Consider the following 25,844-nt stretch of genomic DNA (forward strand, 5'->3'; position numbering starts at 1 on the left):
AGTGTGAGTCCTGGCTGTTCCACTTCTGATCCAGCTTCCTGCTAATGCACACAGGAAAGCAGTGGAGGATGGCCCAAGTGCCTGGGCCCCTGCACCCATGTGGGAGACTTGGAGGCAGCTCCTGGCTCCTGGCTTTGGTCTGGCCTAGCCCCGGCCGTTGTGGCCCTTTGGAGAATAAACTAGTGGATGGAAGATCTTGCTCTCTGTGCAACTCTACCTTTCAAATAAATTTAAAATAATTTTTTTTAAATAAAAAAAAGCTTTCAAAGCATCAGTGCAAAAAGAGCACAAGGCTGGCTCTCTGGAGCCCCTCCATGCACCTGGTCTTTCCTGGGACCCTCCAGCCCCAGAACTGACCACAGGCCCTTTTCTCCTCCACACAGCCTTCTGCTCTCACCACACCTCCGGGCTGTCAGCCCTGGCCTTTGCTCTGCCCCCAGCAGGTGCTCGGCAGGGGAACGCACCACCAAGGCCCCAGGAAGAATCGCTCATCCCCACCCCCCATGTAAGTTCCGCCTTCTACAAGCATCCTCCACACTGAGCTGGGATGACCTGTCACACGCCTGCGGCCCACTCCAGCAGGGAGCACCCACACGCCTAACAAACCCTCCCAGGCCACTGAGCTCACGCTTTGGGGACAGCATCCTGACCCACTGGCCTGTTCTAGAGCTGCTGGGGCTTTCCCGAGTGATGGCCAAGTTGTACTGGTGACACTGCACCCAGTAAACAGCTGGCAGCACCTGGAACGTCTAGGCTTACACACTGAGGGGTGCTAAGGAGCACAGAACGCACAGAACGGCCCCCACAACCAAGGACCATCTGGTCCAGAATGCCAACAGGGCTGTGGGAAAGCTCAGGGCTGTTGGGGGGCCGCCTGGCAGGAAGCCACATCTGGGAGACTCACAGGTACCCCCAGTTCTGCAGACTGTTGGTGGCTCTGCTCACCGTCACACAGCACCAGGGAAACAAAGTCTGTGGAAGGCAGTGGGTAACCTGAAACCAGCGGTGCCGTGGCAATCCCATCCTCCGCACGCACACCCCTCTCGGGCTGCCGGGAGCTCCACCCGACATGATACCACCCTCGGCCCAGCCACAGAGGTCTGCACAGACAACCCAGCCAGCAAGGCAAACCGAAGATGCAACTCCCAGGCAAGGCCTTCAACAAGTTCACGGGCAACATATGCTATGGCAAACTATGCATGGAACTCAACATGCTCTCTAAAATGCTTGTGTATTCTTCCTACTTGAAAGTAACACACACACACACACACACACACACTCGACCTTCCGTCTGTTGGTTCACTCCCTAAATACCTGCAACAGCCAGGAGCCTTGGTCTCAGTCCTTTCACAGGGGCCCAGGTGCACTCGGTGGAAAGAGGGTGGACAAAGCAAGCCAGGGGCACAGAAGCAGCGGGATTATCTGGCGGCCTGGGCCTGGGTTCCACTTCAGCTCTGCGCCTGCTCACCAGACCTTGCACAATGCCCTTCACCTGCTTGCCCTGCTTGTTTGCCAAATGAAAATAACTCCTGTGAGCCAGAACACGGAGGACTTAAGAAAGAACAGCTGCCGGGGAGAAGCCGGCTCTAGTAGCCAATGCCACCACTGACGACTACCCGAGACCCCGGGCAAAAGACAACCAGGGGGACAGTGTGGTGGGTTCAGCTGCCACTTGGGACAACAGGATGCCAGTTCAAGTCCGGGTTGTTCCACTTCTGATCCAGCTTCTTGCTAATGTGCCGCTAAGGCAGCAGGTGATGGTTCAAGTACTCGGGTCACTGCTTCCCACGTCAAAGACCCAGATGGGCTGCTGACTCCTACCTGGTCCAGCCCCGGCTGTTGTCAGTATTTGGGGAGTGAACCAGTGAATGGAAGCTCTCTATGTCTCCGCCTCTTTCTGTTACTTTGCCTTTTGAATCAATCTTAAAAAAAAAAAAAAAAAAAAAGCCTTAAGAAAATAAAGACACCTGGAAGTTGTGCAGGTCCAGCCCACCCACTGGCCAGTCACAGCCCACGCGGCCCTCACCTCAGCAGGTGAAAACACAAGAAAGGGAGAGAGAGAGGAAGGCGACTGCAGTGTCTGCTCCAGCCTGCTCTGATGCACGCTGAGTCGGAATTCACACTGACCTTGCTGTTGGATTACAGTGCCTCCCGCCCCCCAATCCGCACTCTAGGAAGAAGGCCAAAGGTAGAGAGGGCAGTGTTTAACCCAGCCCAGAAAATGAGTAACTGAAGCTCCTGTGAAACGTCCTTCAACGGGACCCCCAAATGCAAATACTCTGATGGTGACAAGGACGACCTCGTCCCCAGCCACACCCACAGAGGGCCCAACACTGACCTGGCTCCCTAAGAGGTACTGGGATCCCTACAGCCCCATGGAAGAGAAAGGATCACCCCACCACCCTGAGGGCCTGCTCAGACTCAATCTGGGACGTGGGGGGGGGGGGGGAGTGGGTCCTGCTATTTTTTTTTTTTTAAGATTTTATTTATTTATTTATTTGAAAGACAGAGTTGCAGAGAGAGGTAGAGACAGAGAGAGAGGTCACTCCCCAGATGGCCGCAACAGCCAAAGCTGCACTAATCCGAAGCCAGAGCTCCTTCTGCGTTTCCCATGTGGGTGCCAGGGCCCAAAGACTTGGGCCATCCTCCACTGCTTTCCCGCACCATAGCAGAGAGCTGGATCAGAAGAGGAGCAGCCCGGACTAGAACTGGCGCCCAAATGGGATGCTGGCGCTTTAGGCTAGGGTGTTAACCTACTGTGCCACAGTGCCAGCCCCAATCCTGCTATTTTTAACCACTTGTAAAAATCCTTCAACTCTGAACTTCTTCATGCAACTGTGACACCAACTGCCAGAGATTTTAAACGGATCATTAAAGCAGCAGAGGCTCCATGGGCCCCTACAGGGCCATGCTTGGCCAGCAGAGGTATTTAAGTCTGAGAAACCCATTTGGTGGAGTTACTCAGATCGTCCCCTAATTCAGACAGCTCTCTCCTGACGTGAAGTTTCAGCATCAATAAGATAGAGCATCATGATGGAGAAACGCTACCAAATATATCAGTGCTTAGAAACTCTGAAGAGCTTTCTAAAAACACAGACCCTGAACCAGTCTCACATGACCTGCACCTCTCTGGCCTGGGACAGAGAGGCGGCTCTCCCTTTGCCTGGGCTGGCCCTCTAGAGGAAGGAAAGGACACTGACAGGTGCTGGTGCATGTTGGGACAGGTGTCTTGATTCACAAGCTCCATTTCCAACTGTGCCACCCCTGGATCTCGCTGTTTTACCAGGAGGGGCTGACCGCTGGGTGGCAGTTACTGGGCATCAGGGCATTCAGAGGATCCTGAAGCACCACCACCCACTGCAGGGATCACTTACTGACTGTGGGAGGAAAACACACCCCTTTCAAGGGAGAGGTCCCCCTCCAACAGCGAGGACTCGCCCTTGTCACGGGCCTCCCAGTGGGATGCAACCCGAAACCCAGGGCGCTGCTTATGCACTATTCTTGCTGCAAAAAAAAAAAAAAAAAAAAAGGCTGTCTGACTCTGATTGCTCCAGCAGACCAAACACAGGAAACAGCTCAGATACCACAACAGGGAAACACCCAGACAACCCCGGGGCACGCGACAGGCTGCGGCACCAGCCGGGACGCCTCCAGTGTGCAGCTCGACTGGAGCACGGTGCTGAAAACCTCAGCCACAGAAGACTTAAGACCTCTGGGGACACGTGACTACGGACTGGATATTAAATGCCGTTACAGATTGATTATTATTCATTTTCCTAGGTCTTCCTTGTCGAAGATGGTGCTTATGAGACTTAGCTGACAGGAAACATCACAGAAGCTCTTAACTGACGTTCAGATCCCATGGCTAGGTGCACTGGTTTGTGATTTTACTTTGGGCTACAGGAACAAAACTATCACTTCTCAGTGCCAGCATTGTTTCCGTAAAACACTGACCCATTTCTCCCAGCTGGCTGGTCCCCACAGCTGTGACATGAACATAGGCTGATTCACCCCAGCTTTCCACACACTTGCTCCTGTCTGCACCTGCGCCCAAAGCCCTGCTGTGCAGGGTGAAGGTGGCCTGACTTTGCTCTGCACTCACGTGTCCTGAGAGCAAACACCCTCCACTGCCAACACACACACACACACAGGCCCACGCTGGCCTGGGGCTCACGGCGGCGGCGACTGCACAGCTCCCCGGCTGTGTGGGGTGCTCCAGGCCCGCCCGGCCCTGCTCTGCCGCCACTCCAGTCTGTTCCCCGTGGGTCAGGACAGAGCCCCTGGACACACAGTGCTTCTCCAGACACCCGTGGGTCGCTTCTGTTGACTCCCCGGGGAGCCCAGGGTGGGAAGCACCTTTGCAAGATTGCTGTTTCTGCCTGCACAGGGAGGCCCCTCAGCCTCTGGGAAGCCCACTGGACTGACAGGGCGAGGCTGGCAGGGGGACATGCCTGGGGACCCAGGGCCTGTAGCGGGCTCATGGAGCTGAGAGAGGCCACATGGCTGGCCTCACGCACTACCACTCTCTGGCCTGAGCTAGCCTGTGGTCCCCCTCCCCGCCCCAAGGAAGACATCTACCAGAAACTGAAGGAGAAATCCTTGTGCAAACCAGATGCTCCTGAGACATCTTCCTCCAGGACAATCCGCCCCCATCTCGACAAACAAACAAAAACCCAAGCAACGGATAAGTTGGGGCTTCTGAACAGAAATAAGGGGGCCAGCACCTTGGCACATGGCCTAAACCACCGTTTGTGATGCTGGCCTCCCATATGCATCCCATGTTGGAGCACCGGCTTGAGTCCCGGCTGCTCTGCTTCGAACCCAGCTCCCTGCTAATGCACCTGGCCAGGACGGGAGTGCTGGTGGCTGGCTCTGGCCTGGCCCAGCCCAGGCTGCTGCAGGAATCTGGGGAATGAACCAGTGGATGGACCGATCTCTCGTCTGTCCCCGAGCAGTCCCCATCATCAGAACCAGGACGTTCCGAGTAAGCACTGAGTGCACGGCTCAGGGGACGCAGTCCTGGACCAGGACAACTGGGACCTCAGCGGGGACAGGCCTGGCACTTACTGACTGCCATCTCGAACTGCTGGAAGGAGACATCGGCGGGATTGGCGGAGGCGGCAGAGGCCTTATCTTCACACACCATGAGCTCCCCTTCGAGGGCTTGTCAGGGAGCTGCTCCGTCCCACAGCCTGCCCTGTGCCCAGGGGACCGAAAACCAAGGACAGAGCCAAACGGCTCACAGATGGCTTCCCCTAGGCCACCTCCACCCCTCTCCTTTGTCCCAGCAAAGCCCATTCGAAGGTGCCAAGCAGCTCCCTAAAGATCCCCGTCTCTTCCCAGCAGTTCCAAAGGGAAAAGCCCACGGTTCCTGGTCGAGAGCACCAAGGAGTCTGGGGGGAAGAAAGGCACTTCCAGGATCCTCCTGTCCAGTCCCCGCAGTCCCGGCACCTCGGCCTGCTCTGTCCTCTTCCAGGTGGGCGGATGAAGCTCCCGCTCTCACCTCCAGCCCAGTACTGGGGCAGACACAGCGCCAGCATTCCCAGCTCTCGCCCTGTCACTCGCACCCCACGCCGTCCCAGGCCCTGCCAGCTGGTTCCACAAGTTCTGTCCGCACTGTGCACAGAAAATGCCACGGTGGGAGTGGCACTGGTGCTCACACTGAAGACCAAGTAAAGAAGCGAGCGAGCCCCTATAAACTCGCAGGGCCAGTGTCACCCCTTGGACACGGGTGGCTCGGCACACTCAGCCGGGAGCCCTGTCACAGTCACATTTCCCTCTCCAGTCACAGGGACACGCCAGGCCATCAGCAGAGCTTGGCTAAGAAATCCCAAGTTGAGAAACAAAATACAAGTTAAACCCACAGTTCCTTTGCAGAGAAAGGAAGGCTGGCTGTCCAGGGTGGAGAGGAGGGGGCGCGGAGAGGAGACCACTCAGAAGGCCTTGAACACCCCCACACACTCACACGAGTGACCAGCTATCACAGCTAAGCTGTCACAAACCCGTGCTGTGGGAACAAGTGGGTATTTGTTCAGAAAACAGCAAGGCGGGTAGGTGGTGGCTAACCTACACAGCTGTGCACTTACTGCGAGACTTATCAACGCCAGGGCCACCTCCAGCCCGAGAGAACTACAGACAAGCACCGTGGCCCTGCGCAGGTGCGCAGCTGCCGGAGCTGCCGGGACCGCAGGAGCACACCTTCTGCAGGAACTCCTCACAGAGGCTTTGAGAACAAGTCATTTGTGGAATTAACGCTTCTGCACAGACAGCGATAACCTACCCTTCCCCCAAAAGGCAATCCCAGGGACACCCCCAGAGCCACACGGCACCCACCGTGTCCGTACCTTAATAGGGGAGGGGTGTGTGCGGGAAGAAAACAACCCGGCCACGTGCCCCATGGCACACACGACAGGGTGGGGCTCCTAGTATTCCAGAAAGGCCACGGGGGGGGGGGGGCTTCCTTCGCCACAGAACTCCCAAGGGAGTGAACTGAACACCCTGGGGCCTCCCCAGATACTCTGAGCCTGGGTCTCCATTAAGCCACTCCGGAAAGGAGGGAAACTTTCAGTATCAATAATCGAAGTGGGCTGGGAAAGCGAACAGCGCGGGAAGCCGGGGATGCCTGCAGTCCATTAGGAGAGCTGACACAGGTGGGCCTGCCAGGGCAGACAGGCGAGGAAGGCACGGGATGTGGGAGACAGGGAAGCCCGGGCGGGTCTCGCTCCTACCAAAGGGAAAACAGAGCTGCGGGCGCGGGGAGCAGGGCCACAGGTGTGTGCGCAGGTGAGGGGCACCGCAAGCCGGACTGCAGGGCGCTGGGCTCCAGGGGCTGCGAGCGAGCGAGGCGAGGGAGCAGGACTTAACCCAGCTCGGAGGTGGCCAGTGCGTGCAGAGTGAAGGTGTGGAAAGCAGCCCAGCACCTGACTGGGGGCTTACACAAGCGAGGGGACCCCTCGGGGGACACGGCTCCGGGCTGCAGGGGGGCTTCGCCTTAATTCGCGAGAACGAGGTGGGAGGGGCGAGTCCCAGGCAAGCATCTCGGAGATAAAGAGCAGAGGGGCGCGGACCTCTTCGGTGGGTGCCGCAGCGACCCGACGAGCGGCTGAGGACCCCGGGGCCGGGGGTCGCCGCCTCCCACCCCCCTACCCCCCCAGCTGGGAACGCCCAGGGGCTCGCGGGGCGAGGAAGGCGCCTCTGCCTGAGCGCCGGGGATCCCAGGCCCAAACTGTGCGGCCAGGAGGGTCCCCGCAGCTGGGCTGGGCGCAAGGCTCGCCGTGCAGGGCCTGCGGAGGGGCGGGGGTCCCGGACTCACGCATCAACGTGCTGAAGGCCACGACGCCGAGCAGCCCCTGCAGGAAGATGCCGAAACTGTGCATGAGTGCGCCGCTCTCGCAGCGGCCCGCCCCGGCCGCCGCCGTGGAGGGCGGCCCGCCCGGCAGCCCGCGGCTCGCGTTCCCGAATGGGCCCTGCATGGCGGGCCTGGCGGCGGGGGCGCGGGGCGCCGCGGCCCGCCCGGCCTCGCTGCCTGCCGGGGCCGCGCCGCCGAGCCGAAGCCGGGAGCCCGAGCCGGGAGCCGGCACCTCCTCCCCGCGGCCGACTCGGCGCCGCGCGTAACCCGACGTCTGAGATCGCAGCGCCGGATTGGCCCGGCGCGGCGCGGGGGGCGGGCCCAGGCGTCCGAGTCTCTCCGAGGGGCGGGGCTCCGGCGCGGGCCCGGGGGCGGGGCCGCGAGTGAGTGCTCGCAGGTGCGACCGACCAGGTGAGCTGGGCCGCGCAGCAGGAACGAGAGCCGGAGGACCCGGAGCTGCGAATCGGGGGTTCGGGAGAAGGCACGGCGCTGTGCGGCTCATGTTCCCTCCCATGCAGCTCCCTTAATACCGATTGAGATTCCACCCTCGGAGATTCGGATTCAGTAGTTCTGGATGGAGCCCAGTCGGTTCTGAAACAGGTGGCCGCGCCGGACAATCCAGGACTGCGCGCAGGCACCTTGCTTCCGAGCAGACGCTTGGCGTCCGCGGACATCCGTGCCCAAGGCCCCTCTTAGATTCCTTCCTCAAAGTCCCGAGTCGCCCTTCCCCGACGCCCCCACCGCTGTCCCGCACCCTCACTTAAATGGTCCAATCGGTCCAATCGCTTCTGTTTAGACACGTAGCACACTTCGAACGTGATCCACAAAGGCTCGAGCGAGCGGCTGGCACCTGTGGGTCTCCAGCGTCCCCCTGCCCACCACTCACAGCCGCTCCCACCCTCACCACTGTGTGGAACCTGCCCTCTGCCTCCACCAGGGCTGCCAGCCCCCACTACACTTCGTGTAGGTGCTGCACGGCCCCTGACCAGAGAGTGGACACGTGGCACCACGCCGATGACACTGGGCTCCACCTGTTGAACAATAAATACCATCTCTAGGGAAAACTTTCCCACTAAGGCAACCCTAAGAAATTCCACCAGAGGGTCAGATGCCAGCCCCAAATGTTCTCAGTTAACACGGACAGGAACCTGACTATCGAGACCAAGGACGTAAGTCTGCAGCCTTGGCTCACACTTTGACCCCTGTGTACCTCCGCGCATGGGGGCTGCCCCGTGACCGCTGTGCGCGCTTCAGGGCCTACCTCGCGTCGATGTTCCCACATTCCCTGGCGGGTGCTGTTCCACTGGAACCTTTCACACTACCCAAGCAGACGGCCGTCCGGACACGCGTCCCCCTGCAGGCTGCGTGTGAGCTGCCCAAGGGCACAAAGTGATGATCTATGCTTGAATCCAAGAATCTTCTGACAAAGGGAACATGCAACAAGATATTTTGAAGTTTCAATTGAATTTTAATGTATAAAATTTAAAACTCTTCACAAGTATTGACCGTGGCAAATACAGAAAATCAGGTTAGCCAACCGGCGAAGGAAAATTCTTTAATTGCTGTCTTTAAAAGCCTGAGGGCTCTGGGTGAGGAGAGCACGTTCACAAGGAACCGGCGGCATGCCAGGCTCCAGGAAGAGATGGCCGTGGCGGGCACAGAGGGCCACAGGCAGCTCCGAGGGTCGCCACCAACACCGCGCTTCCGATTCCCTCAGGCCTGCAGAGGAACCAAATGCAGGATGCCCAACTCCAGCAGCAAGGCTGCTGGGGGAACTCCTGCCCTCCCCGCTGCTCTAAACCGGGATTAAAGGGCACCCAGACCCAGGGGGAAAGATGGCCAGAAAGGGGCTCAAACTCCGCATCTTCCAAAGACTGCATTCTGGCCAGCTGCCTGCTTCCTGTCCAGTCAGCAGAAATGAGGCTGAATGGAGCATAAGACCTGGTTTTTGGTTTCTCACAACCGCTTACAACTGCCATTATATACAGGTTTTCAATTTTAATTTACAAAACAAAAACAAAAACAAGAATTATTCTTCCTCCCGAATAATTTTCTTTAGTCCTTTAAAGTGATGCCGTTGAGCTTGATGGAAGTTATCTTCATGGGTTTTCCTGTGCCTCTGCCTCCTTGAGAGTACTCTATCTCCAGTGACTTGTGAAATTAAGGGGGAAACAGCAAGCAGGAAGGGGACAATGCAATGAGCATTTCATTTGTTCCAAACAAGCATCTTAAAAAAAAAAAAAAAGGCAAAATACATTCAACAAAGTGCATCAATTCCAACAAGTTAGTGTTAGACAGAAGCCCTGGACTGTGTTGGAAGCCCTCCCCAGCAGGCCTCTGATTGTCTTGTTTTGAATATAGTTATGTTGAGCATACTGATTATCCAAGAATATTCAACCAAAGAAAGGAGGAGAGGGGGGAAGGAACGGGCACTGCAGCATTCACATGGCCTCCCCCAGACTCGCACAACAACAAGGGCTGTCCAGCTGGACTCCGCCCCAGCCGTGGGGCATCTGCTCTGTGACTTGATTTGCCCCTAGAGCCAGAGCCTGCCCCTGGCCTTGCTGCACTACTGGACCTTTATTCTGCCAAGCCGGACGTGCAGTTGGATGGCATCAGGGCTGAGTCCCTGCACACCCTAAGCATAGGCACCCAACAGGCAACAGTGCCACACCAGTCAGAGAAGCAACGGGAGCCCCTCGATCCCACGGCGCAGCTCCACTCTGCTGCTGGTGACGCCGCGGCTTCTTTCCTTCCAAAGCAGTCCTTCTGTGATTGACCCAACCAAAGCCCCAAGCGGACAGGGTTTGAGGCCGGCTTCTCCATCCCCAGACCCTCCTCTTGGTGTTGCTGGTTCTTGTGAACGTCAGACTTCTTGAACACAGGCCATTACTACTGCCCCCATCACCACCACCACAAGGCTGCCGTTGTGGCCTGGAACATGCACTGGGCAAAACACCCCAAGGGACTGGGCTTACAGGGTAGGATTCTTGGGCCCAAACCCCAAGTCCCTTGTAGCTTATTTGGATAAGAAGGAATTTCCAAAGTACACCCACTCTCACATAAGGGATGAGAGTCATCAAAAGTTCGCAAGCAGAACATTTAGCGTGAATAGTCGGGAAGATGTGCCACTGCAGGAAGTTGACTTCTTTCTTGCAGTTTCTCAGCCAAAGCCATAGCCACAACTGTAAAGGGGGCCTAGGCCCAAAGGTTTTAAAAAAATGAGCACCTGGGGGCTGCCACCTGCAGTGCTGACATCCCATATGGGCGCTAGTTTGGGACCCAGCTGTTCCACTTCCTATCCAGCTCCCTGCTGTGGCCTGGGAAAGCAGCAGCAGATGGCCCAAGTCCCTGTGGGAGACCCAGAAAAAGCTCCTGGCTCCTGGTTTCAGCAGCTCCAGCTGTTGCAGCCAATTGAGGAGTGAACCAGCAGATGGAAGATCTCTCTCTCTCTCTCTCCTTTTCTCTCTCTGTAACTCTGACTTTAAAATAATAAAATAAATCTTAAAAAAAAAAGGAGCGGCTGGCGCCGCTGCTCACTGGGCTAATCCTCCGCCTTGCGGTGCCAGCACACCGGGGTCTAGTCCCGGTCGGGGCAATAGGTTCTGTCCCGGTTGCCCCTCTTCCAGGCCAGCTCTCTGCTATGGCCCAGGAGTGCAGTGGAGGATGGCCCAAGTGCTTGGGCCCTGCACCCCATGGGAGACCAGGAGAAGCACCTGGCTCCTGCCTTCAGATCAGCGCGATGCACTGGCTGCAGTGTGCTGGCTGCAGTGTGCCGGCCGCAGCAGCCATTGGAGGGTGAACCAACGGCAAAAAGAAGACCTTTCTCTCTGTCTCTCTCACTGTCCACTCTGCCTGTCAAAAAAATAAATTAAAAAAAAAGGAGCACCTGTTCTCCCACCAAGATTTGTTCCTTATTCCTATTAGTGATGCCTGCCTTCTCTACTTTCATAAGGCCAACACTCTTCCTACTGACAACACATGACAAAATGGGTTTTGAACTTATTTACAGACACACACACAGCCCTGGAGCTCAAACCCAGGGTGTGCATGCACTCTTAGGCTAACCTCCTAACACCCTTCTCAGTGCTACCAAGGCAATCAGGCAAAGCAGTAAACGACATCTCAAATGTGTCTTTGGTGACAGGTGCCCAGTAAACAGGAGTGCCAGGGACAGTTTTCTGTGTCCCCAGCCAGGCTCCTTGATGTTCTCTGTGGTCCTTGGGAACATTTTTGGCTGGAGGAGACAGTGCGGCTGAGTCTCGTCTCACCTAAGGCCTCCCGGGACTCTCCAACGGTGTTTAGGTGCCACATCAGAGATAGAATCGGGACCAGGGATCATGTACAACGTGGCCACGTCCTCAGGAAGCTAGGCCCGATGCTTCCTCTCACAGTGAGAGTAATTTTACCTCCAGAAGACGACGCACAGGAGGGCAAGTTCTGGACTGCCTTCCGTGCCCGCCTCCAACACAGTCCGTCGGTGTTCACCTTTAAGGTCATCTTCTCTGGACGGCTCATGTGTTTGCAGCGGGGATGCTGGGCAGCACCTGCGCTGCTGAAGAAAGAGCAAGCCCAGGGATGCGGCCCCTGCACGAGCCCCTCAGACTCTGCGGCCGATGAAAAGGATGCAAAGTGGCACAGGCCCCAGAGCCTAGGAAGTACAGGCAGACCTGCAGATGCAGCTGAAGCCCTCCCCAGCACACTCACAGAAGCAGGAATATTCTAGGATCGGTCAACCCACTGCTAAGGCCCAGGAGGAAGAAGGGGTCCGTTAGCCTGTTTCTGCGTTGTCAATTCAGGGGGCGAAAATGGATCATGAGGAAGTTCCTGATCTGACAGGCTCAGGGGCCAACTGCAAGTGAAATCCAGAGGCATGCAGTTCCCTCGCCATGCACCTGCCATCACCGGAAGAGGCTGGACTTTCTAGAAGGGTCCACACATGCCCCAGTGTGTGCCCAGACACAGTGAGCGGCTGTCAGCCGTCAGACATTTCACCTGCAGCCAGGCACCAGCAGTGTTTGCTGTGCACATTCCCAACAGTTAGAGCTGGATCTCTGAGGAAATTTGAACACATTCACTTTTAGTTAAATGAAGCTTCTTCCAGTTATGTCTAGTACTGCCCTAGACGCTTTAATAGCCGATGTGGCCGGGGGGTTCAGGGCGAGGGGCTCTCACCCAGGGAGGAGAATCCAGACCACGGACATGCTTGCCAACGTCCACAAAAGGGAGGCAGGCAATGAACAAAGTCAGCCGGGTTGAACTTGGAATAGCATCACCTTGTATTTATAAGGTTGTTCAGAACGTACCCAGTTTGCAGTTCTAAAACATCTTCAAATAGTGAGAAGGAATGACTGGGTTATAAATTTGCAAGTGACTAGGATAATCCAAATAAATAAATAAATAAATAAATAAACACTCTGCAAAGCGAACTATCCCCAGGAGGCAGCCAGTTCGTGCCATCTTCGCTCTCCTGGGGGCCAGAGCAGGACGGCCAGCGCCAGATTCCACACAGTCACAGGTGGGGCTTCGCCAGCCAGCCCAGAACAACACCAGGCTGTTACGCGGGAACCGTCAGGCCGCAGATTACACTCAATGTAATTGAGGTTTGGCCAAAGGGAAGCATCAGTGGGCTCAGTAAAGAGGTTTCTAGAATGCTAAGTCAGCCCATCTTTACCCAGCCAGGGGGACCCCGTGACAGAAACTCCACGCGCTCCATCAGCCCGGAACTTCTCTCTGCTGTGCCTCCACACCATCTACCTGCAGGCACCCAGAAAGGTCGGGGGGCGGCTCTACAGCTTAACACGCTGCAATGAAACAGCAGACAAGCAACTAGAGAAAAGCAAACACAGAATGAAAGCCACTGATGTCCCTCTGAGAACCGAGAGAGAGACAGAGAGTGAGCGAGAGAGAGAGCACGAGGGCCAGCAAGCGAGCAGGTAAACCGAAACACCAACACTTTTCACAAAGCTACCTGATGCAGGCAGCCCGAGCCGGGTCAAGATGGGCTGCAGCGACAGAAGTGTCCTGGCAGCAGGGCAGTTCCGCGACTCGAGCAAGCGCCCACAGAACGCCTCGGAGAAAGCAAGCAGCGTCTTTCTCGCCCCCTCCAACTTCTGTCATGGTTTTTGTATTCATGTAGCTTTAAAAAAAATGGCATCATACAAAAAACTCCATCCATGGCTGTCAGCTCAGTTATCAACAGAGGTAGTAAACCAAGAACTCTTCAGAATAGATTTTAAAATGGATCAAAGTGTGACCATACATTCAAAACCCTAGAGCCATGTAATCATCCCCAAAATGAACAGTTTTAATTTAAAAAAGCTTAAAACCACAATGACAAGGAAGCACTGACGTGCCTGGGGCACAGTCCCAAATCAGTGCTGACTTAAAGCTACGTCCTCTCTTTCCGAGAGAGAAAGCAGAGAACAAGTCTGGCCTACGATGGGAAGGAACAGAATGAAAAAGAAAACCACCAAAGGGAGCTCTGGCAGCCGTGGGGCCGAGGGCCCAGGCTGCACCGCGGACATCTCGTTCTTCGCACACAAGTCTTTCCTCACGGCCTGCGTCGTTAAAAGCTCAATCTGCTGAGCAGGAGACGTCCACACTCCCACTGCAGGAGCTCTGGGCACAGTTCTTGCTTCCTCGGTGCGGTCCTCCTTCCCGGAAAGTGCAGAGAGCGCAGGCCCAGGGCCCGGCCCGGCCCGCGCTGCATTTGTGCTTCACAGATCCAGCTCGCTTTGGTTGTCCTGCTCAGTTGGCAAACTGCTCATAAAAAGCAAACTTGATCCTCTCTATGTGATGGCAAAGCTTGATGGCGGGGCCCAGCTTTAAGTCCATGCACTCCTGAACAGTGGGAAGAGTAAGGAGCAGCAGGGCCTGCCCATCAATTTCCTGCGAAGCAGAAAACACAAGCGCCTGTCACGTGCCAGGGAACGGTGGCTCGGGCACCACAGCCCCACTCACTGTCCCTGCGCGTCCCTCAAGTGGCTGTGGATCACAGGCCTCCCCCGCCAGCCCAGGGACCCTGCAGAATTGGTGAGGAGGTTTTACCAAGGCTAAGTGGCGACAGTGCCTAGGAAGCACCTTTTTAGAGGGGGATCCCTCTGAATCTGAAGTCAAAATGCCAACTCTCACCTCCCCGTTTTCCCACCTTGTAGCTCAGGAAACCTGACAACTCTGCACAAGCTCAGCTCTGAACCTGCAGCTGCACAGAAAATCCGCCTCCATGTTTACTTAAGGCCACCGACTATCTGGGTTTTGGTATACTTGCCTTAACACTGGTCAGCGTTCCAGGGCCAACTGTTTTACATGAGCAAATTTTTTTTTCCCAAATAATGATGGCGACAATTAAGCCTGGAATCCTTGATTTTAAGCCATTAGATATTTGGGGGATGGGATAAAATTCTCAGGAAAATGGGAACACCATGCTAATATGCTTCGACTAAGGAACAAGATAGACAGTATCTTCTCATCACCTTTCTGTTTCCAAAAGGGAAACGAAAACAGTGTTTTTCTTTCTGATCAGCACACTCTTCCTAAAGCTTGAGAGCAACTCTTGACTATTCCCCCACAGCTCTATGCCAGGGAGACACACGGCCGTGCTCTACAGGTGCCGGGCTCACCTGGCGTGCCAGGGAGACACACGGCCGCGCGCTGCAGGTGCTGGGCTCACCTGGTCCAGGAAGATCCTTGCTAATGGTGCACAGTCGGTGGACCTGATGAACCGCACCACATCTGCCACACTCCACTGCAGGGGGTTGCTGTCCAGGTGCAGCCTCTCAGCGACTTCCATCCGTATCTCCTTCATTCCCCACCACAAAGCAAACCAAACAGCGTGAGGGCTACTCGTTCTAACAGTCTGTATATACTGATAACACTCCAAGACAGGAAGAAATGGCCATGTATATGTATCAACATACTAAACAAAATAGCTTACTCAGAATCAAAAGGATGAATAATTCATTTCTGTACCACGTGTATGATGAGAAGTATTTAAAAGGCAGTTTCACAGGGCAGGCATTGCAGCACAGCAGGCCTAGCCAGCCTGGGAGGCCCATAACTCCCGTATCCCTCACTGGAGTGCCCGGCAGTGAGTCCCAGCTCTGCTTCCAATCCAGCTTCCTCTTAACTCACTGGGAAGTGATGACCGATGGCCCCAGGACTTGCGTTTCTACTTCCCTAAGGGGGACCTGGATGGAATTCCTGGCTCCAGGCCTCAGTCTGGCCCTGCCCCAGCTGTTACTGGTATTTGGGGGCTGAACCAGCAAATGCATGATCTTTCTCTTTCTACATCTGTCTGTCTGTCTGTCTCTCTGTTACTCTGCCTTTCAAATAAATAAACAAGCAAAACTTAAAAAAAGTTAAAAGGCAGTTTTCCGTAAACTAAACGACAGGCTACAAATAAGCCGTGAAGTTTGTTTTTTGTTTTGTTTTACTTAAACAACTATCCTGAGAAAGACTCTCCCCTTTGAGCTCGTCTCCAAATAACCCTGGACACATATGTGAGTCACTGCACTTGGAATCATTTCAAAGAGACCCTGGCAACCCTTGGTGAGCTGCCTGCAGGAAGCAGACATCAGCACCACTAGCCACGGAGCAGGAGGGCACAGGGGGCTGTGGGCTCACGTGGTACCTTTGGCGAGGGAGGCTTGTTCTCGTCGTCAGAAAACGAGGCAGAGCGTGGTGCCCTCCTTCTCGCCTGCCTGTCGGGAGGCAGCGACGCAGACACCTCGCTCTGGGTGGGGGACGAGGAGCAGGACTTTTTCTCTGACGTTTCTGACTCCTCCTGGAGCTCGTCCTGCTGTTCTGAGGTACTGCCCTCGCTCAGAGAGTCGTCATCCCCGTCATCCGGGTCGTCCTCTTCTTCACCCCCACTGCCCTGGAGGAGAAGAGGTGTCGTGCAAACTCAGGACAAAGCAGCCGCCAGGCCACAGAGTCATCCCCTAGTGGTGGGCCCCAGAACTGCTGGGACCTGCAGGTGTCCCTGCGGTACAGCCGCGGCCCCTGGGCTCCCCAGCCCCACGGAGCCCTACAGCCCGCACCTGGGGAGAGTCCCATACCTGGGGAGAGCCCCACACCTGGGGAGAGAGCCCCGCCCCTGGGCAGAGCCCCGTGCCTAGGGGGAGCCCCATACCTGGGGAGAGCCCACGGGAGTGTTATCGACAGATGCAGAGCAGCGTTTCTTCTTGTGAGCAAACACATTTTTCCGCCTCTTTCTTCTCTTACTGGCTTTTTTCAGGGCACAAGCTAAGTTACTATGCCCACCGGGTGGCCTCCCAATTCTTTTATTTTTCTTCTTTCCATAATAGTGTGCTAAAAAAGAAAAATGAAGTCACTTCATTATTTCTGTGTACCTCAAACCACAAGAGATTCTACCAGCACGGCAGAGCACGGGAACACTAGTGCATCTCATTAAGGAGCAAATTCCATACAGTGGACTACATGGGTCTTAGGTGCAGTCTGATTAGTACTGACAAACGCAGCAACCCAACCCTTCCGCATCAAGACACAGAATGCCTCCAGCAGCCCAGAGGGTTCCCAGGGCCCCTTCCCAGAAGCAATTCCGATCCTGATTCCCACCACTGCAGGGCGGAATCCACAGGAAGTGCACGGCTCCTCTCCCTGGGCCGAGGTTCTGAGTTTCCCGTAGGCCATCGTGTGTGAGCAGCTTACCCCTTCATGCTCAACAACCACACACTGCTGGACTAATGCTCCGGGCCTTCCCCTTGCCTATCGGTTGGCTCTTGGTCTGCCTCCAGGTTGTTGTGTTTTGTTTTGTTTTTTTTTTTTTTTTTTTTTTTTTTTTTGACAGGCAGAGTGGACAGTGAGAGAAAGAGAGACAGAGAGAAAGGTCTTCCTTCCGTTGGTTCACTCCCCAAATGGCCTCCACAGCCGGTGCTGCGCCGATCCGAAGCCAGGAGCCAGGTGCTTCTCCTGGTCTCCCATGCGGGTGCAGGGCCCAAAGACTTGGGCCATCCTCCGCTGCCTTCCCGGACCACAGCAGAGAGCTGGCCTGGAAGAGGAGAATTTGGCACCCCAACCGGGTCTAGAACCTGGGGTGCCAGTGCCGCAGACGGAGAATTAGCCAAGTGAGCCACAGCGCTGGCCCACCTCCAGGTTTTGACTATTATTAAGTTGCAATAAACATTATTGTATAAGGCCTTTATTTTAAAAAAATTTATCTATGTATTTTTATTTATTTGAAAGGAAGATATAAAAAGACAGACAGACAGAGGTCTTCCATCCACTGATTCATTCCCTAAGTGCCCACAAAGCAGGGAGCAGACCAAGTCAAATCCAGGAGCTAGGAACTCAGTCCAGGTTTCCCATGTGGGTGTCGGGGAGGCAATTACTTGAGCCATCACCTGTTGCCTCCCAGGGTGAACAATAACAGGAAACTGGATCAGAAGCAGAGCAGCTGGAGTAGGGGCAGTGTTGTGGTACAGAGGGTTATGCCACAGCATGCAGTACATGAGTCGTGACCGCTCCATTACTGTTCTGATCCATCTCTCTGCTATGGCCTGGGAAAAACAGCAGAAGATGGCCCAAGTGCTTGGGCCCCTGCCCTCCACATGTGAGACCAGGATGGAGTTTCTGGCTCCTGGCATTGGCCTGGTCAAGCCCTGAGTATTGTGGCCATTTGAGGAATGAACCAGCAGATAGAAATTCAATCAATCAATCTCTCTCTCTCTCTCTCTAACTATGCCTTTCAAATAAATAAAAAAATCTTAAAAAAAAAAAGTACAGCTGGGACTTGAATGCACACTCTGATATGGGATGCTGGTATTGCAAGCAGTGACTTAACTCACTGTGCCACAACACCAGCCCCTGTATGAGGCTTTCACTGGGCATGTTTTCATTTTCTTGGATAAATACCTATGGATGCAAATGCTGTATCACAAGGCAGATGTATAATTAACTTATACATTGGAAACTGCCTGTTTCCAGTGTGGACGTACAATACCACACTCCTGTCAGCAATGACTGAGACATACAGTTACTCTGTATCTCTGCCAACACACAGTACTGTCCATCTCTTATTTCAGCCAGTCCAGTTGCTATGTAGTAACTTTTCACTGTAGTTTTGACCTGCATTGCCCTGATGACTAAGGACGCTGTCCATTTGTCTGGTACTTACTGGACATGTGAAATATTTCTTTCATGAAGTATATGCTCAAGTCTGTTATTCTTTTTTTTTTTTTTTTTTTTTGACAGGCAGAGTGGACAGTGAGAGAGAGACAGAGAGAAAGGTCTTCCTTTGCCGTTGGTTCACCCCCCAGTGGCCACCGTGGCCGGCACACCACGCTGATCCTAAGCCAGGAGCCAGGTGCTTATCCTGGTCTCCCATGTGGGTGCAGGGCACAAGCACCTGGGCCATCCTCCACTGCCTTCCTGGCCACAGCAGAGAGCTGGACTGGAAGAGGAGCAACCAGGACAGAATCCGGCGCCCCGACCGGGACTAGAAGCCGGTGTGCCGGCGCTGCAGGCGGAGGATTAGCCTATTGAGCCGCAGTGCCAGCCGAGTCTGTTATTCATTTTAAAAACTACTTTTTCTCCTTTGAAATTTTTTTTACTGAAGTACAAGCCAAATAACATACAATTCAACATTTTAAAGTGTAGAACTCAGTGTTTTTTAATATAGTCCACTAATTCCATAGCATTTTGTTTCTTTTCACTTGAGGTGAAATTTACATAACATATAATCAACCATTTTCAAGTACATAATTCAGTGCTATTTATTTATTTGAAAGGCAGAGAGACACAGACTGATATCTTCCAGCTACCAGTTCATTCCCGAGTGTCTGTGATGGCCAAGGCTGGGCCAGGCCACAGCCAGGAGCCTAGGACTCAATCTAGGGCTCCCTCACAGGCAGCAGGCACCCAGCCATTGCAGCCACCACCTGCTGTCTCCTAGGACACACATCCGCAGGAAGCCAGAGCGAAGTGGCACTGGGACTTGAACCCAGGCACTCCAGTATGGGATGCGGGCGTCTTAGCACTGTATCCAGCATGCTCAAAACATCACACAGCTGCCAGCTGGCTCTGGTCTGCAAACTTCTCTTAATCACTATGCTGCGGAGGTGTCACTGCACCCTGGGGAGAGGTTCTTGGTTAGGAATCCTGTCTCCAACACTGTGCCTTGTCTTTTCCATTTTCAAAACTTACTGGTGATGCTTCATCTATTAATGTCTTCTGTGTGTTAATGCACTGGGTTCTCTGTGAAACCATAGACTAACACAGATCTTGATGGTACTCTGCTCACACTCTTCCAGAGGCGCTGTCAATTTGTTTTACATCACCTCTGCGATGGAGCTTACTTTCTGTATGTTACAAAGTAGCAGCCAGGGGTTCTGCTCCTGATTTTCCTATGTGGATATCCAGTTGTACCAGTTGTTACCCTAGTTGAAAATCATTTAACCATATAAACTTGATTTTATATTCTGACTCATCTTTATATTTGAGTATTCCTGAACAATACTCTCGGATGTTTTTATATTTATTTTACTTATTTGAAAGGCAGAGTGACATGGGGGGTTGTGGAGAAACAGAGAGATCTTCCACCTACAGGTTCACTCCTCAAATGACTGCAACAGCCAGATATGGACCCAGAAGAAGCTGGCAACCAGGAACTCCATCCGGGTCTCCCCCGTGGGTGGCAGGGGCCCAAGTAGTTGGGCCATCTCATGCCTTCCCAGGTGTATCAGCAGGGAGCTAGGTCAGAACTGAGTGGCCAGGTCTTGAACTGGAACTCCAACATGAGACGCTGGCATTCCAAGTGGCGGCTTCATCCTTCCACCACAATGCCCGGCCCTAACCATACTCTTAATTACAATAGCTTTGTTGTTTGAAATAAACAAAATGGTAGAGTAAGGCCTCAAACTTCATTCTTTTTCAGGATGATTTTATCTTTTCTAGATCTTTTACATACTATGTAAGTTTTAGCACAGAGATAATGAAAAAAAAAATGAAACACATATTTTAGCTCTGAGTTAGGTATTAAAGAGATATAAAAATGTAATGTTTTGCAAAAATGATTTCATATATGCCAGGCATAAATCCATGTGATAACATTCAAATTACTAATTGGGAAAAATCACAGATTCTTCTAAAATCCAGGCTAATTTCAACTATGTCTTTGTGAAAGACAAATGCAGACAGGAAACAAAATCCACATTTCTTCCACAGGCTCCAAGCAGTATATTTTCATGTGTACTTATATGAACAGTATTTCTCATTTAGTTCCTAATAATTACAATTTCCTAAACAAGTATTGGCTTGATACAGTAAGAAGCTAAAATAAAAAAAGTCACAAGCCAATCAATATAGACTGAATCCAGGCGGGTGGACTCACAGGATTTTGTGACGAGAAAGCTCGCCATTCTGGGCCCGGGCCTTGGGACAGCTGCACCAGTGGCATCCAGAGCTGGCTGGAAATGCAGATGCTCAGGCCCTAGACAGCCCGGGCCCGGGAAGCCCAGAACCTCACCCTCAACAAGGTCCTCCGGTGATCTGCATTCACCATGAAGCTTAACAGGTGCAGGCTCCCGGTGTAAGCCTCTGAAACCTACTAAGGTAACACGCGCCTCCACAGGGAGTCTCCTGGTGCTATGAGGACGGCAGGACTTAGCGAACGCCAGGACCCGAATTCTGACGTTTGAGGACAACGTCCTGATGCAGCTGCTCACTGTGGTGTTCCACAGGGGAGGAGCTGAGCGGGGAGAGGGACAGGCCTTGCCCTGTCCAAGTTCAGAGCAAGACCGCTCCTCTCCTGCTCTTTACGCCCGGCCACCCTGGCTTCTCTGCTGCACTTCGCACACCCCGAGCCAGCTCCTGCCTCGAGCCAGTCTTCTGGTGCTGCCCACCCAGACCGTGCCCGGCATAATCCCCAGGCTGCTTCCTGTCCACCCAGCCCTGCCTCCTGTGCTGGCGTGCCCAGCTTCCTACCTGCACAGTGCTTTTCTCTCGGTACCTGCTCACTTGTTTGTCTTCTGCCTCTCACATCCAACCTCACCTCGGGAGGGACGGGAGCTTTGTATTACAGTGCGAGAAACAGTGGCAGCACACAGTAGGTATCAACTCTGCCTCTCAAATGCATAAATAAATATTTCTAAACATGTCAACAGCATTTTTAGCTTGAGAGCATACTACAAGACAGGCTACGGATCACCCACTGACTGCCCATGCGCTGTTGCATATACCATGTGAGTATAAATTAGCTACTGCACCTACCAGGATACGCAATTCATCTACACCGACTGTAAGTACTGTGTGAACATGTCTACAAACGTTCCGCAAGGGCCAGATACGAAATAGTTTATGCTGTGGATGACATGATCTCTGCTACATATTATTGTGGGCATTGCCTAAAATCTCCATTACAATATGGCGCCTGGTGGATGTTTGAGGGGTGTGTCTGTGGCTGCTGCTGTTAAGCTACCTAAGATCAGACCACCGGCAGCGATAAGTCCGCTTTAGTTCCGGACACGTGGACAGTGCATGGTCCCTATACTTTGCTTAAGATGCCCCTGTGCATGGTCCACCCACGCCTGCATGACTTTTTCGCCGATTGGCTCCCCTACTGCGCATGTCTTTTGTAAGCCTTATAAGCCTGTAGTTCCTGCTTCGACAGAACTCACAAGTGCTTGCTGCGGTGTGCCTGACCCATCGACCTTACCTTTCCCATTCGCCTTGTTGGGGAGTGCTTGTGCTGCCCCTGCTGGTCAGGGGCCAGGCTCAGGCTTAAGACCCCAGCATATTATTTTTCTCTTTTGTGGTACTTTCACTTTCAAGAATCCTTTTAGGCCAGCATTGTGGCTCAGTGGGTTAAGCTGCCAACTACAACCTGGCATCCACATGGGTGATGGTACAAGAGTCCTGCTGTTCCACTTCAAAGCCAGTTCCCTGCTAATGAGCCTGAGAAAGCAGCAAAAGATGGCCTCAAGTACTTGGGCCCCTGCCGTCCATGTGGGAGACCCGGATGAAGCTCCAGGTCTTTCTCTCTCTGTACCCACACCTCCCACCCCCGTCCCTGACTCTGCCTTTCAAATAAATAAATAAATAAATAAATAAATCTTCAAAAAGAAAAAAAGAATCCTTTTAGAAATGTAAGAACTGGGTGGGTATTTGGCACAACCATGAAGGACTGCCTGGGACACTGGCGACCAACATCAGAGTGTCTGCATTCAAGTCCTGGTTCTGCTCTCCATTCCAGCTTCCTGCTGGGTGCACCCTGGGCGGCAGTGCTCAGGGCTCAAGAGCTTGGGCCCGTCACCCAGGCGGGAGACCTGGGCGGAGTTCCTGGCTCCTGGCTCAGGCCTGGCTGCTAAAGGAATTTGGGGAGTAAACCACTAGAATGGATCTCTCTCTCTCGCTCTCTCTGCATTTCAAATAAAATAAAAATTGTAACCTATAAGGTATAGTCATTTGGAAACCATGACTCACTGTATTTGGTCTTTGTGAGCACAGAGCAGTTTTCAGAACACTTATCTAGAACCATCCGTGGGCCAAAGAGGTTGGGACAGCACTCCAGTTTGATACAGGTTTGCCGGCAGAACTCAGTCACCCGGTCTGCTGTCTTCACTATTTCCACAGTAGCACGATAGCTCTTTCCTTTGTATCTGCAGCGGGAGACACTAGAGGTCAGATTTTTAGGTGGATGAGTACCCAGATAAAAACCGATCACACTAATACACTGGAAAACTGTGTTTGCTCCGTAGAATATTCTATGTCCTTCTGTAGTTTGAGGACTCCAAAGTAATAAAGAAGTTATACACATTACAAGTAACTTAAATCTCGTAGGCTACGACCATGAAAAGCCAAGTGACTTAAAAAGAAAAAGAAAAGATTCTAAGTTAGCAAAACAAAGATCCTGCTTTCTGTTCCTGGGTTGATGCTTTCAAAGAGTAATTTTAGCAACCTAGAAGAAGTGTCACTTTCATCAAGTCTCCCCAGCTGGGGCAGGAGTCCTACACCTGCCACTGCATGGCAGCTCGGGTCAGAGACAAGGCAACAGCTTGTGAACTTCCACAGGAATGTGAAAAAAGCCGTGTCTCTCTCGAACCTAGTAACAACTAAACGGGCTGCTCTTCTATTTTTATGTCTGTGAAATTTCTTATTTCTTGTGAATCATTTTTACGATATTTTTAAACACATTGATCCATGACAGAACACAAACTGAAAACGAAATCCAGCCAGGCCCTTTGCCGCAAACCGCTGAAGCAGCACTGCTGCAGGCAACCCAGGGATCCCAGGCAGCCGCGGGGAGCTGGCTACTCACTTGGCCTTCAGGACTTCCCCACATCCGTGCCACACGGAGTCTCTGTCCAGCTGGAGCTCCCGCAGGACACGGCTGGGTTTGTAGGCCGCGTTGATGAGCAAGGTGAGGACCTGAGCTCGGAGCCGGAGCACAGAGAGGGTTTGGGGAGGAGAGAAGCAGACCGTGAGGACCCCTCAGGAGGCCAACGCTAGTCCTAGTCATCACAAAGGCAGTGACGCCAGACAGGACGGCTGCCCAGACTGCACCTGAGAGCGACAGGATCCCTAAAGGTTCAAAACCGATGACTGGACAAAAAAAACCTGGGCACCATAAACTTCACATTACTCTAGCACATGCTTCAGGATGCTTCCCCAGCTACGATACACACCTGTAGAGAGCAGGGCCATCATGGTGCTGACCATCGTCTGGCCCAGAAGCGCCAGCTTCCCCAGAGCCTGCCTCGCCCGGCCGAGGGCAGGAAGGTTCATGACGTCTTTGCACCTGCTGTGCATAGCATGGCGCCCTGGATGACAGCCCCGGCCTTCGGGCAAACACCTCACAGCCTCTCCATGGTTAGGGCTGCACGGTTCCCACTTGGTTTCCCATGAAAGCCCCGGAGGAGCAGCACTGCTTGGGAGCATGTCTCCTGGGAGCTGAAGTAAGCACATGCCCACTTCACTGTCCAATCCCAGTGTGCCCGCCACCCTCATCTACGGTTCCACGTGGTGAGTTTCAGTTCCCCATAGTCAGACACGGTTTGCAAACACTAAACGGTAAGTTCCAGAAATAAACAACTCCTAAGTGCTAAGTCACATGCCACTCTTGAGTGGCGTACCAGCGTGCTCTGCCCTGCTCCTTCCACCCAGGAGGTCAATCATGTCTCTGCCCACCCAGCACTCTGTACACACGCCCCGCCCGTCAGTCACCTGCAGCCATCTTGCTCTCCAGAGGGACATGGGGGCATCTCAGAATGCCCGTTTAAGTACCCCTTAAAGAAACCCAGCGCTATGTCACAGTGCCAATCATCCAGCTGTGTCTCATCACTGAGGCACTGGATCATCTCACGCCATCACGAGAAGGCATGAGAACAGGCCAGTAAGACGTTCTGAGCAAGGGAGAGACCACATTCACAGAACTTTCCTAAGAGCCTCATGAGCAGTCTACTACCATTTATTAATCTCTTACTGTGCCCCATTTATAAATCAAGCTGTTATCACAGGTCTGCACACACAGGATAAACCATATATATATAGTGTTTGGTACTGTCCATGGTCTCAGGCCTACACTAGGGTCCCAGAATATACCCCTCACAGGTGAGGGGGCACTGTCACACATGAGAAAAGTTTGTGACTTTTGATAAAACCTGGAGTTACCATGCGCACGGCCTGAGTGCGCCTAGGCAGTGGCTGTGACATCTGAGAATTCCTCTTTGGCTCTGGGCAGCACCTTACCTCTCTGAGGACCAGAACACAGTTGCCGGGACCTACACATTGAGGCAGCTCGGCAATTCTCCCTTTGTTAAGGTACGGCCCTGAGAAGCAACGGTGGTTGAAGTATATCTTTGGACAGCAGTATTTCCCATTGAACATAACTGGGAAGAAAAGAAAAATGCGTTAGCCAAAAAAACATTGGCTGAAGTCATGTATAAAATACTAATGTCTTAATGTCTGTTCTCAGTAGTTATTAGAATGACTGGCAGTGCATCAAAAATCAGGAGTTGGGGCTGGCATTGTGGCACAGCAGGTTAAGTCTCCACCTGCAATGCCAGCATCCCTTATGGGTGCTGGTTCGAGACTCGGCTGCTCCACTGCTGATCCAGCTCCCTGCTAATGCACCTGGGAAAGCACCATAAGATGGCCCAAGCACCTGGGGCCCTGCACCCATGTGGGAGACCCAAAGGAGGCTCCAGGCTCCTGGCTTTGGCTTGGCCCAGCCCTGGATTTCACGGCCATTTGGGAGTGAACCAGTGAACAGAAGATTCTTTCTCTCTCTCTGTAACTCAGCCTTTCAAATAAATAATAAATATTTGTTTAAAAATCAGGAGTTACACCACCCATGTTCTCTGCATATAAATGATGCAGGGAAAGGTGGTGGGTGGAGAGACAAATGCAGAGATTCTGAGCCTCAGGAACTTTATAACCTGCTTCCGACCCTTCCGCCTCCCTCAGCCTTGCCATCTTTCTTGGACATGCACCAAACGCCCTCTGAATGCGCATGCTCTGCTGGAATGCGCACAGTGCG

At 53.3% G+C, this 25,844-nt stretch overlaps 2 protein-coding genes across 2 annotated transcripts in view; both read right to left on the reverse strand.

Moving 5' to 3' along the window:
- Positions 1 to 7,472, reverse strand: part of STIMATE (STIM activating enhancer) — a 39,677-nt gene extending 32,205 nt beyond the window's left edge. The window contains exon 1 of the mRNA XM_062201081.1: positions 7,313 to 7,472. Coding sequence (XP_062057065.1) covers positions 7,313 to 7,472 — 160 coding nt within the window. The remainder of the gene's footprint in view (positions 1 to 7,312) is intronic.
- A 1,370-nt stretch (positions 7,473 to 8,842) lies between these two features.
- Positions 8,843 to 25,844, reverse strand: part of SFMBT1 (Scm like with four mbt domains 1) — a 130,442-nt gene continuing 113,440 nt past the window's right edge. Inside the window, exons 15-21 of the mRNA XM_062201083.1 lie at positions 25,055 to 25,194; positions 23,625 to 23,734; positions 22,790 to 22,965; positions 16,482 to 16,660; positions 15,981 to 16,226; positions 15,021 to 15,149; positions 8,843 to 14,239 (exon numbers count right to left, since the gene is read on the reverse strand). Of these exons, the coding sequence (XP_062057067.1) occupies positions 14,099 to 14,239; positions 15,021 to 15,149; positions 15,981 to 16,226; positions 16,482 to 16,660; positions 22,790 to 22,965; positions 23,625 to 23,734; positions 25,055 to 25,194 (1,121 nt within the window). The 3' untranslated portion in view covers positions 8,843 to 14,098. The remainder of the gene's footprint in view (positions 14,240 to 15,020; positions 15,150 to 15,980; positions 16,227 to 16,481; positions 16,661 to 22,789; positions 22,966 to 23,624; positions 23,735 to 25,054; positions 25,195 to 25,844) is intronic.

The sequence above is a fragment of the Lepus europaeus genome, chromosome 9 (assembly GCF_033115175.1).
Source record: "Lepus europaeus isolate LE1 chromosome 9, mLepTim1.pri, whole genome shotgun sequence".
Classification (NCBI taxonomy): Eukaryota; Metazoa; Chordata; class Mammalia; order Lagomorpha; family Leporidae; genus Lepus; species Lepus europaeus.